Source organism: Amblyomma maculatum, chromosome 8 (assembly GCF_055883805.1).
Source record: "Amblyomma maculatum isolate TAMU_Amacu chromosome 8, ASM5588380v1, whole genome shotgun sequence".
NCBI lineage: Eukaryota > Metazoa > Arthropoda > Arachnida > Ixodida > Ixodidae > Amblyomma > Amblyomma maculatum.
Genome location: NC_139351.1, coordinates 120,893,050 through 120,906,076, shown reverse-complemented (window position 1 = coordinate 120,906,076; position 13,027 = coordinate 120,893,050). Strand labels below are relative to the sequence as shown.

The 13,027-nt window shown below is 43.7% G+C and overlaps 1 protein-coding gene across 1 annotated transcript; it reads left to right on the top strand.

Moving 5' to 3' along the window:
- Positions 1–9,902: 9,902 nt before the first annotated feature.
- On the top strand, positions 9,903–12,264 carry LOC146182362 (sulfotransferase 1C2-like). Its single transcript, XM_084575991.1, has 2 exons — positions 9,903–10,280; positions 11,024–12,264. Exon 2 carries the CDS (start codon positions 11,178–11,180, stop codon positions 12,087–12,089), a length of 912 nt encoding a protein of 303 aa, XP_084432117.1. The 5' UTR covers positions 9,903–10,280; positions 11,024–11,177; the 3' UTR covers positions 12,090–12,264.
- Positions 12,265–13,027: the final 763 nt, after the last annotated feature.

The following is a 13,027-nucleotide window of genomic DNA, read 5'->3' as shown; positions in this document are numbered from 1 at the left end:
GAGACCAAGTTGCCAACCTTCGCTGGATCATGGAAAAAGCAAGAGAGTTCCAGAAACCCATCTACTTCTGCTTTATTGATTATGCGAAAGCGTTTGACTGCGTAGATCACAGCAGATTGTGGCAAGCTCTCCAAGAGATGGGAGTTCCAATTCACCTCATCTGTCTCCTCAGGAACCTGTATGAAAGGCAAGAGGCCGCAGTCAGAACTGGGCATGGTCTTACTGATTGGTTTCCGATTGAGAAAGGAGTGAGGCAAGGCTGCATACTGTCGCCCTGCCTATTTAACCTATATGCAGAGTGCATCATGAGGAAAGCCGGTCTGGACGAGTCTTCAGCTGGAGTGAAGATTGCTGGAAAATGTATCAACAACCTTAGATATGCGGATGATACCACTTTAATGGCAGAAAGTGAAGCGGAACTCAAGAGACTTCTGATGCGCGTACAAGAAGAGAGTGAGAAGTTTGGGCTTAAACTGAACATTAAAAAGACAAAGATCATGGCGTCTTGCCCTATCAAGTCCTGGAGCATCAAGGGACAAGAAGTGGAAGCTGTGACAGATTTTCTTTTCTTGGGCTCCAAGATTACCTCAGAAGGAGACTGCAGCCATGAAATTAGGAGACGCCTGCTTCTGGGAAAGAGAGCAGTGTTGCCAATTTAGCTACTTTGTAGCTAGATTTAGCTACTTTTGGACTCAACTAGCTACCAAGAAGCTTAGTTTAGCTACGAGTAGCTGTTTTAGCTCCTTGCTTCAAATCTAGCTACAAATCTAGCTATTTTGGTGAAATCTGGCTTAAATCTGGCTAAATTTTAGAAAATTACTATTCTGACGTGAAAACTCTTCTCATAGACGCTAAACATGATGAAACTGACGTCAGGCACACAGCGCCATCTGGTAGTTTTTAAACAAGACGCAGACCAGACAAAGATATCTTGAGAGAAAGAAGGAAACACCTGAAAAGAGAGAGGAGGATGCAATACAAGGCGCCACTTGAGGGTGTTGACTGTTGATATAGAGGCTAGAAGGTGCTACTGTTGAGACTCGCCGCCTCTGCCTCCATGAAGCACAGTGCTGCCATGGAGCTTCCTCCATGTCTGCCTCAGCGGGAAAAAAGAAAAAAAATGCTCAAAAGTAAAGAGGCGAGGCGATGCGGCTGATGCGCCGGCGCAGCTTCTGACTGGTGTCGCCTATAGCGCAGCGCTCCGATGAGCATCGAAGTCGCATGTGTGTACACATTCCTATTAAACTCTTAACGTTCCCTGCGCGGCGAACATACGGCGCCTGGAATCGACTGTCTGATTCGACTCTCTTTGCGGATCATGCGCGGTCGGCGCCGAGCGGATGAAAGAGACCAAGAGGCCCACCGGTCCGAGTTACGTCGAGTCGCGGACTGAAGATATCGCCTGCACAGTCATTAAACCTTTCATAACTCTCCGTTCATAGGCCTCTGTGTACGCGCAAAAATTAGATAAAAGTCCAGTCTTTGCGTGTTTACAGAGGAGTGATGCATTCGCAGCTCGTCTTTTCTTAGCGCGCAAGCCTTAACGCGTTATGAAAACTAGGTCTGCCTGAATTATAAGAATCGAAACCTGGGCACATTTATCATTCGTTATTCGTTAGTTATCACTTGTCATGCGTAGCCGCCTGCAGGAAACCATGTCTTGAAAGCTGTGTTTAATTTTTACAATAATAGGGCTACCAATAATTGTGTTATATATCCAAAATATAAAATAAAAATTCCTGGGAAAAAATCTAGCTACTTTTAGTTCCTTGGTAGATTTTTTAGCTACTTTTAGCTACTTTCACGTTGCCATCTAGCTACTTTTGCTCACCGACATTTGGCAACACTGAAAGAGAGCAATGGTTAGCCTTGACCGCCTAGTAAAGAGCAGAGACATTAGTCTGTCAACCAAGATCCGTATAACTCGTGCTATGGTCTTTCCAGTTGTGATGTATGGATGCGAGAGTTGGACTGTGAAAAAGGCTGACCGCCGAAGAATTGACGCGTTTGAATTGTGGTGCTGGCGAAGACTCTTGAGAGTTCCTTGGACTGCCAGAAGATCAAATCAGTCGATACTGTCGACCATAAACCCTGACTGCTCATTGGAGGGTCAAATTCTAAAGTTAAAGCTCAGCTACTTTGGTCATCTGATGAGAAGAGAGGAGTCGCTGGAGAAAGATTTGATGTTGGGAAAGGTTGAGGGTCGCCGGAGAAGGGGTAGGCAGCGAACGCGATGGTTAGATGGCATCCTCGAGGCACTGCAGACTAAGTTATGTGATGTTAGGAAGATAGTGAGAGACCGGAAAGCGTGGCGTGACATGGTCAATAGGGTCACGAAGAGTCGGACACGACTGAACGACTGAACTGAACTGAACTGATTTCCATAGTTACTCAACAAGGTAATGTCATTAGAAAAACAGGGGAAACAGAGGTAGCATTCCCCACTGATTCCCATATCTCACATCTGAACAAATACTGTAAGGTCTAGGTGAATAGCTTCGCAGATGTCAGTGTCGCCGGCCTGAATGCTATATATTTTTCAACTTCTTTTCTAAAGCTGTACGGGTTCTCAATATTTTGAAGCATACCAGCATAGATATCTCCACGCCTTGATGATGAAACGTGCTCTTAGCTGCGAGAAATTTAACTGAATTAAGTTATTTTTTTTTCTTTTTTTTTTTTAAAGCTTCGAAGTTTTACAGAAAGGACTTGAGATATATTTCTCTATATAATGACACCAATACGATGTTGTAGCAGCAAAATGTAAAGATGTATACGTGCTGCAATGCCCCGGTTCAGTGCAATGAAGTGCCTTTGAGCAATGCAGGAAGCTGTTGCGTTCCAGAGGAAATCAGTGTAACGCACTACTGCCCAAATTTCGGCACAATTGTGCCGATCTACATCGCATCATGAATGTCCCACCAATTTTCACCGAAAAGCTCCTCGCACTTCGTTGGTGTTTGTAGAACAAAGAAAGTTAGTTACTTTTCGAACGCGCCTCTTAAATTATTTCTCAAAAAGTGGGGCGATCATGCCTCGATTTAGGTAGTTGAATGACTATGACAACAGTGTTTGAATACCAAAATATTTCGCCACCGATCCTGAATATACCGACAAAACGCTGGTCAGAAACGCAGATTGATCCACTGCATACACTGATTGGCGCTTTATAATCTGATCAATATACGGCCTTAACTAATTGCTCTCCAAGCTATCAACTATATAATTTGTGCTCAGTCGTTTCTTTTCACATATGTATGGTTCCAACTTTCTCTATAACTCTATAAAGCGAACTTTCTGTGACTCGATTGAAGCCAGCGTTCTCCACTCTTGCCTTCCATGCTATTCTGGGGGTTGCGATGATCGGTTACTGCACAAAATTCAGTACCTTTATACGAAAGAGAAACTCCTGTGAACTTTTTTTTTTTTCTTTATTAAGGAACTCGTGTGAAACTGCAGAAGTGCTGTATTCGGTGCTCTGTTTAACGTGGACTGCCCATCTGACTGAAATTAGATCTAAGCTTATCAAGACACCGAAGATGACAAGCACTTGTGCAACCACATGAAGCAACGGTATTTTACAGGAAACAAAACATATATATCAAATCACATACTTAATCATTAAAATAGTAACAGTAGTCATATCGTATAGTCGCCATCCGTGCGACACAAATATGCTTCGATTATCGTCTGCCCACTTGTCATTTTGACAATAACATAAAAACCTTGGGAATAACTATACAGACGGTATTTTGCGCTTAAAACACCTAAAACATCTGTCTGTGACGCAACCTTCGCCAATTTCTGTTTAGTGCATACATATATATCCTCGTACCCTCTAGAGTTCTGTGTGAGAGAGGAAATAACTTTATTTTGTGCGTTCACCGCAAACTGTATGCTTGTTTAGGTTAAATGGTTTGCGTTACGCCATTTGCAAAATTACCTCAGAAACAATGCATGGTAAGCCGGAAGAAGACTGCAGCCATGAAATTAGGAGACGCCTACTTCTGGGAAAGAGAGCCATGGCTAGCCTTGACCGCCTAGTAAAGAGCAGAGACATTAGTCTGCCAACCAAGATGCGTATAACTCGTGCTATGGTCTTTCCAGTTGTGATGTATGGATGCGAGAGTTGGACTGTGAAGAAGGCTGATCGCCGAATAATTGACGCGTTTGAATTGTGGTGCTGGCGGAGAATCTTGAGAGTTCCTTGGACTTCCAGAAGATCAAATCAGTCGATATTGTCGACCATAAACCCTGACTGCCCATTGGGGGGTCAAATTCTAAAGTTAAAGCTCAGCTACTTTGGTCATCTGATGAGAAGAGAGGAGTCGCTGGAGAAAGATTTGATGTTGGGAAAGGTTGAGGGTCGCCGGAGAAGGGGTAGGCAGCGAACGCGATGGTTAGATGGCATCCTCGAGGCGCTGCAGATGAAGTTATGTGATGTTAGGAATATAGTGAGAGACCGGAAAGCGAGGCATGATATGGTCCATAGGGTCACGAAGAGTCGGACACGACTGAACGACTGAACTGAACTGAACTGAACTGAACTGAACTGAACTGAAGCCGATATGGTTGGTTAGAACACGAAATTAAGTTGCTCTCACGCCATTTGCAGCATTCATATGATTAGCACAGTTCATACAGCGCTTCTATAGCCTCCTCTATATTAAAAAAAAAAAATAGAGGAGGCTATAGCACTGCCACGGCCGCTCGATAGAAGCGCACTAGTGCGCTTCCATCGAGAGGCCGTGGCACTGCTCAAATCTTACCGAGTGCTTAAGTTATGCTGATCATGGTTCAGCAAGGAAGAGGAACGTAAAAGGCTGTGTTTGGCTGTCCATTTGATAGGTGGCGCTACGGTCTTCCTTTTCCCGTGGTATCGCTACGCCTCTCATACATCGTTCTGCGCTTTCTGGGCGGTTTTTTCGTCTTTTTTTTTTTTTTTTTCTGTACGGCGCAGACCATGCAGCTCGTGCACGGAAGTCGGAATATAAAGCCTCTCAAAATGTTTGCTTATGACTTGCTCACCACATGCATGTATCGCGACGCAACTATATGCATTCATTTTAATACTTACCGCCTCTACTTAGCCATGATCGATATTTTCAGAACGGAATGACGTCGTTCCCGCTATTTTGCATTTTATTCATCTCAATTTACAAAATAAACCGTATCTCGACGGCATCATTACTGCCTTACGCAGCTCATGCGCGTCGCCAGCATTTGGAATGTTTCCTTTTTTTTTTTTTTTTTTTTTGAAACATGATGCCGGGACGGGGTAAAGAACGTTCACCAAACAAAAGCCGCTGGGTATACTCATCTCCTAGGCATGGGGGTTCGTCTGGAAACACGCCACACATATGTATTGATAAATGTGCTTTAAAGAGATGTCACACGCGAAATAGTGTTGCATACATATATTCATGGTCTTGAAAGAATGCAGCAGCCCTTAACAAAGCTTTCGTAGGCGCAAAGTCAGCTTCTTTGCGAACCGTTCTTTATATATATTTTGTTCGGGCCGAGCTTACGCAGAGCATTTCTATCTCAAATTCTGGACAACGAGGGGTTTTAAAAGTAGATTGCCTCCGAAATGACGCAGCATACTTTCTAACACACTTCTTCAAAGCGCTGGCCAACGTTTAACAACCAGCCACCACTTCTGGTGCTCTGCGGAATGAGAAAAAGGTTCCGGTAAGTTGTGTTTACATGTGTTTCTATGTGTCGCCCTCCCAACTCGTACCCCCACACATTTCGCGGTGTTTTAAAAATACTTCGCCTCGCTAATGAGATTTCATATTTTCACTATCTGTTCTAGGATGTTCATGGTTACTCTGTGTCGAATAACGACATCATAGGTGTCCCGTGAAATTAAAAAACCGCTTTGAAATATTTCGGTTCCATGTATTCCAATGGGAACGAACCCTACTTGTCACCCCCAGTCGGCCCATGGATGGATGGATGGAATATAGGAGCGTCCCCTTTGAAACGGGGGTGGTAGCAGTAGCTATCATGCTCATTTTTCTCCCTATATCTTAATTATTGATTTAGAATGGTTAACTAAACCATGATTCTATTTATTAAATTTTTTGTTCCTACATTACTAACATTATGTCACTTCTCTGCTTTTAAGCCACCAATCTTCCAGTCGTTTTTTGCTAGTTTCCACCGCCGGTTTATTCACCCGGCCACTGTTATCTCTAAACCCCAGAGCTTCAGGAACAGTGATTGCGCCTGCATAAACTTCCGGATGGATACATTCGAGTATAATATGGTCAATTGTTTCACTGGAGTTACCACATACAGCACATGCGTCATCTCCCAGCCTGGTGACAGAAGCGCCACCGCATCGTGCTTACGTCACAGATCGGTTTTGGTCAAGCGTCATAGTGGAGTTTAATGTCCCAAAGTGGAATCGGCCATGAAGGGTGTAAAATAAGCATAATAGATGACGCGCATTTGAAAAAAAAAAAATTACAAGTATATTCAAAAACATCAGCAGATCGCGCAAATTTCGCTGCAAGCGATCGTGCAGAACGTTATAATTTGGATCTGCACTCATGCGTCTCTCCTATAGAGAGCAAATAGAAAAAAAAAATGAGAGCATTAATGCGGCGGCGCTGGCGACAGCAGTGACTTTCGTGGTGTAGGCAAAAGCCCGAACCGTCTGCATTTGATGCGCGACGCTTGCTGCGTTTTCGGGCATAATTACCGATATTTCTGCAAGCTGTGGTGCGGTTGATTGCGCCACGAGGCACAAAAAAGAAAATGGCACTTGTTTTAACTTTTTTTTTTTTTCGGTCGGATAAATATGAGAGCGAAAGGCAGTGGCATTGAGCGCGACAAGTAGACTTCGGGGACGGATTACCTTCGCGGCTAACGTGCGTTGCACTTCTGCACTGCAACTAGATGAGTTCGTTTGCAACCCTTAATTGTCGCGATTACTTTTCGGCGGCACGACGAAGAGCGCAATAACAATAAATGTCGGCAGCTCGTGCCCGTTTTGATATACTATAAAGTCATAAGATGTTTAGACGCGATATTCCGTGTGCGTATGATTCCGCAGGAAAGCTGCGCTAGCTCCATTCACCTGCAGTATTGCCCGTGTATATATTCACGCAGAAAAATACACAAAAGATGCTGCGAAGGTAACTGCAATTACATTGAGCGGTCACTCCAGCGCGATATTGCCGATATAACAGGCCCGCGGACTTAATTGTAAAGTAGCTTTTCTTTGTTTTTACTTTCGCGCGTTTTGAGTGACTCTTCATCACCGGTTCTATAGTAACATTGTTGTGATCCGGGCAGTCCCGCAGCGTTATTTCTCATAGTCTTAAATTTTCTCATAGTATATATGGTACATGGAGTTTAATGTCCCAAAGTGGAATCGGCCATGAAGGGTGTAAAATAAGCATAATAGATGACGCGCATTTGAAAAAAAAAATTACAAGTATATTCAAAAACATCAGCAGATCGCGCAAATTTCGCTGCAAGCGATCGTGCAGAACGTTATAATTTGGATCTGCACTCATGCGTCTCTCCTATAGAGAGCAAATAGAAAAAAAAAATGAGAGCATTAATTCTCACAGGCCTTCATGTACATATTAACCTGTGAATAACCTACGTATGTAAGATGAGACAGACGTCAAACGTCTTTTTTATCGAGCAGGCGAAAACAAGTTGGCAGCGCACTATGCGAACATATTACAATTACTAAAAGATTGAGTTCTTATTAAATATGAAATTCTATGACTTAAGTTGGCGGTAAAGTGAGCTAGAAATGTAATTTCTAGTTCACTATATACAGTTGTCGATAATATTGTTCCTTAAGTGAAAGTGCTTGAACCAGCGAGAAAGGCACGCAGTCAAAAGAGTCGGCATTTGAAAACACACTTCCAGTCATTCACATCGTCGTTCTCCTTGCATGCGCTAGGAATAGGCCCGGGAGTAGAGCAATGTTGACATTAGTCTTTCTTGTACATTGCGCTTTCTCGTTTTAATTTAACTTAATCACTCACTGCAGTCACCTACGCACCGTAGCCGCGCGCTGTTGAGGCCACGGATAAGGAGGCCAATGCAGCGCTCTTCCCCAAGTAATTCCAGCAGTAATCGGCTGATAACGTGCTGAAATACTTTCCAGGCATAAACCAAACTATTTATACGCAGAAGCGAAGCTTACGCTTCTGAATATTCACACGCGCGAACTGATTTCGAAGGCAGCGTTGCTTGGCGCATTGTAGGCACGCTGCGCTTTTTGCCTACACCCCATGTCGCTGCCGATCGCAGCGCCACCTTTGTTTACAAACATGACGCTTGTCGATACGCACAGGACAGGGGTATATTTTACAGAGCTGGTGAATGGATTGTGTAATTTTGAATGTGCGCCGAACAGCCTTAAGCTGCTTAAGGCTCTTCTTCTCGAGCCACTGCAGATCTTCTTCGAAACAATAAATACATGAAAGGGAAATGAGGAGCTCGTTATTAAAGTTTAAAGGAGCTGACAGTCTACAAGTCTAAGGCAAACGTTGGGGATTAATCCCTAACGTTTGCTTAGACTCGTAGACTGTCAGCTCCTATATATTAAAGGAGCTGACAGTCTACGAGTATATATATATATATATATATATATATATATATATATATATATATATATATATATATATATATATATATATATATATATATATATATATATATATATATATTAAAGGAGCTGACAGTCTACGAGTCTAAGCAAACGTTGGGGATTAATCCCCAACGTTTGCCTTAGACTTGCAGACTGTCAGCTCCTTTAAACTGTAATAACGAGCTCCTCATTTCCCTTTCATGTATTTATTGTTGCGAAGATGATCTGCAGTGGCTCGAAAAGAAGAGCCTTAAGCAGCTTAAGGCTGTTCGGCGCACATTCAAAATTACGTCGTTTCTGTCCAAGAAAACAGTTTCGGTTTCAACTTGATATTTTTTATTTTTATGTAGTTTTACTTGGGATTTCGAAAAAAAAAAAAGAAACGTTTGTGTATGTGTGTGTGCTTGTTGGAATCAGGACACACCGAGAAATTTAATGTAAGCAAAAACTCAAAACGATGAAAAACCAGCGGAGTTGCCTTTTAAGGTTTAAGGACGCCTCCTGGGAGAAAGAGTGAGGCACGAAATGCAGCCATAGCAAAAATAGTTAAAACAAAACCCTGACGACCGAAATGGCGTTGCAGGCGGGATGTTCGTGACCTCGGTCGGCTGTGGGTGCGTTCTGTATAGCGGTTCAGGCCGTGTCTGCATAGCAACTTATTGCTTTTAAGTTTACGTGGTCGTACGCCCCGTTTATGTCCAGGAAGGCCAAATAAAAATGTCTATTTTCCACTCTAGCACGAACAGGCTATCATCTCAGCGCCTACATTTCTAAAGCCGTTCTGAAGTTCTCCGAGTATCTTCTTACTTTCTATACCCATGAGTGGATCTTTAATTTCACTGCCTGCATGGCCAACCTGTATATAACAGATATTATGGTAATCGGCCTGTAGGATTTTATGTGCATCCTATCTCCTTTTCCTTTATAAATCAAATTCAGTTTACTCTGCCGCCAGCTGTCCGGAATTTGCTTATTTGTTGTGGCTGTTTCTAAAGATTTTAACAGCGTTTCTTTACATCTTGGACCAAGTCCATTAATCGCCTTGATCGGAATTTAATCTATTCATGTAGATGTGCTTTTAGGCATATTTTTTTCTGCCTTTTACCAGTTTAGATTGGTCAGTTCTAAGCCGCTTTGTATTCGGCCATCTTGTGTTGCTTCCTGATTTTCGAAGATTACCATATATCGTCGCTCTTAAATGACTTGACTATACCTGATGTAATGTAGTTCCCAGCGTTGTCTCCCTGCGCTGCCGCAGAACCCTAGCGGCGCACGATAAAACCAATCCGGACGGCCCTGCTCCGCATCGTTCCTATATAGGAAACTCATGGGAAGCAGTCATATAGTCATCTGCTAGGCCGTCGTCCAGCGTGGCCGCGCCACATCCTCACTAAAAAGGAGGTTTAAAACCGCCTACGTACGTTCGTGCCTGTGGATAAATGTACTTCGTGATTTCGTGAATGCGCAGCTGCAGCTTTGGATCCTCTGTTCCGGATATGACTCACAGCCGCGTTCATCTATATGGCGTGCAGACTTCGGGAGATTTGGAATAAAAGCGCTTAAAAACAGGAAATTCCACCAAGGCATGTGACCGCGGATGAGCATCTGCCTGGATTTTTCGAGCAGCCGCTGTAGGTTAAAACAAAGTGCCTGAGTGGTAAGTCGGCATCCGCAAAAGCTGCATTAGCGCGAAGACCATTTGCTTGCCGCTTCATCGCGTGTGTTTCAATGCAGATAATAGTTTGACATGTTGGCAAGATTTTGTCTAAACTCTTGCAGCTATAGCCTAGCTGCTGTTGCACGGTCTTAAGTGTTTGCCACTTCCACTGATCGAAATTTCATGTTTGCAGAATAAATGAACAAGTTTCTTTCACACGATTTTGCAGTATATCTGCTATTCACTCTTGGAGTTCGGATGATTTTTTCACCTGGCGCGGCCCATGTGTTCTCGCGCCATGTCTTGTGCCATCTCGGTTCCTCTACAGGATGAATGAGCTGGAGCTCAGATAATTTGAATATGCCTATTTATTTTTCCTTGTTGCAGAAATTTATGGGCAATTTGCAGTAAATTACGAGTGCATACTGCAGACGTTCAATGCTGTGAACAAGCATCTGGCATTTCTTAGCTTCTGTTCGCACGCATAGCTTTTTTTTTTTTTCTTTTACCGGTAAGCTATAGTTGCGACAAGGGCAAAGGTTATAAACTAACCGAGGCTGAAAACGGTGACGGCTTGACAACTTGCACAAGCTGGTGACGTATGCATTTGTATTCTGTGTTTTCCATTCATTCTTCGAATGTAGCGTTTGACTTCAAATTTAACAAACCTTTTTTGCGGTCTCATTTTTAAGTCGGATGTCGCAAGCAATATTTCATCTCGCCATAACTTTTCTCTTGCACAGAGCAAGCGCACAGCCAAAGCAACGAAGTCTTCTCACAAGTTTACATTCGGCCCAATTTTTGGATGAATGTGGAGCCTATAGTGGAAGCCGTTCGCAGTCATAGGCCTCCAAAGTTGTCCAAAACGGTTCGAACTTCTTTCTGAGTGGCGGTGCGATGTATTACTCCCTCTACGCTTACGAAGAGCCTCTCTACGTGGCCCGAGAAGATGACATCGTCCTGGTTTCATATCCCTGCTCCGGAGTCCACTGGGTCCAGCAGATGGTCCAGCTAATCCTCAACTCCGGCCAGAGTGCCCGTACTTACGGCGAGTTCATGAGACGCACACCCGTCATGGAGCTAGCTGGAGTGAAACAAGGCAGTGACGAAGAGATCGCCTTATCGGGACCGAGGACACTGAGGACCCATTTCCAGATCCTACGTGCCGGCGGCACGTCGCACTCGAAAGCCAAGTACGTCTACGTCGCCCGCAATCCTTGGGACTGTTGCGTTTCTCTGTACCACCGGATCAAAAGTTCGAAGCCCGCGTCATTCGTGCCACGCACCTTCGACGAATACTTTAAGATCTTCGTGGAGGGAAAGTTTAGCTTCGGTGAGTACTTCGATCACGTGTTGTGTGGATATGACCGCAGGGAAGACCCCAACGTTTTTTTCGTCACTTTCGAGGATCTGAAAGCGGACAGAGAAGCAGTCGCGTTGAAGTTAGCCTATTTCATCGGTGAGAAATACGGCGACGCGCTCGAACACCGGGGTGTGTTTGCAAATGTCTGTGAGAAGTCCAGCTTCGAGTATATGAGGGAGGTTTATGGAGCCCCTGTAGGGGTTCCGGACACGACTTGTGCAGTCCCGTCGACGGTGCCAGAAAGGGTTCATGCGTCTTACATTCGGAACGAGGACCAGTTTTGTCGCATTCTCCGCTCAGGTAAAGTGAATGACTGGAAAGGGCACTTCACCTTGGACCACCGAGACAGGATGCAGGAGAAAATAGCAGAGAAGACCAAGGGTTCGAGCCTGATGAGCCTGTGGAAGCTGGAGTCCAAGTACAAGTGCTTGGCCACCAGTCTTTGATCTTAATCCTCCAACGTGAGGGACTTGTCGCAGTCTTGTTATTGTGTCTTCAACAGCATAGCTCATATGCACAAGCCGGATTATGTTATATCATGGACTGAAAGCTTGATGTTTCTTACAAATAGCTCCGTAAAAGTGATTGCACAAATAAGTCTTTACGTCATTTTTTTTTTGGTCTATAATAAATGAACGCCCAGAAACATTGCTGTCAGGTCGTTCACTTACAAGCGATGTTTTTTTTTGTAATGTACCGCAAATGCGACAGAGCTTGCCGCTAGCATCTACAAGGTTGTAAAGCCGCCGGTGACATAACAAAAACAATTCCATCAAAATCACTCGTAATCAGTAAGTAGCCGCTGTAGTTTTCTACGCAGATCTGATTTACACAATGCACTCTAATTATTTCATGTTTCAACATCTGTACACTTTGATTGCCAAGTAGCGCTATCGATTTTACTTGCCGTCGACAGCGTTCCTCAATAGCTTACAAGTTATAAGGTAGGTTGTCAACAGCTTTCGCTTTGTACAATGCCCATATACCAATATCTATCAAGCAGAATAAAAAAAAAAATGTATAAGACACTGCAGGCAGGTACAGCTTGACACCGATAGAAGGTTCTGTAGTCCCATATAGCTACTCGAGTCTGCGGTGACCGCCTGCACAGCTTTCCTCCTCACAAAAGGTAGTTCGTTGTTAAATCTTTCCTGGTTGCTTAAAAAAGATAGCATAGAGACAAAATTTTAAGCTCTGTAGAAGTTTGATGCCCCTTGCTTGTTTGATGTCGTGAAAAAAAAAAAAAAAAGGGACTTCATTACCTGTTGGGATTAGCGCAGGGATACATGCACATCTCATTGTTATTAACTGCAGCTTTTTTTTTAACAGTTGCATCCTACCATAGCGACTTTTGCGTTGTATATATATGGAGTGCTATAAACAC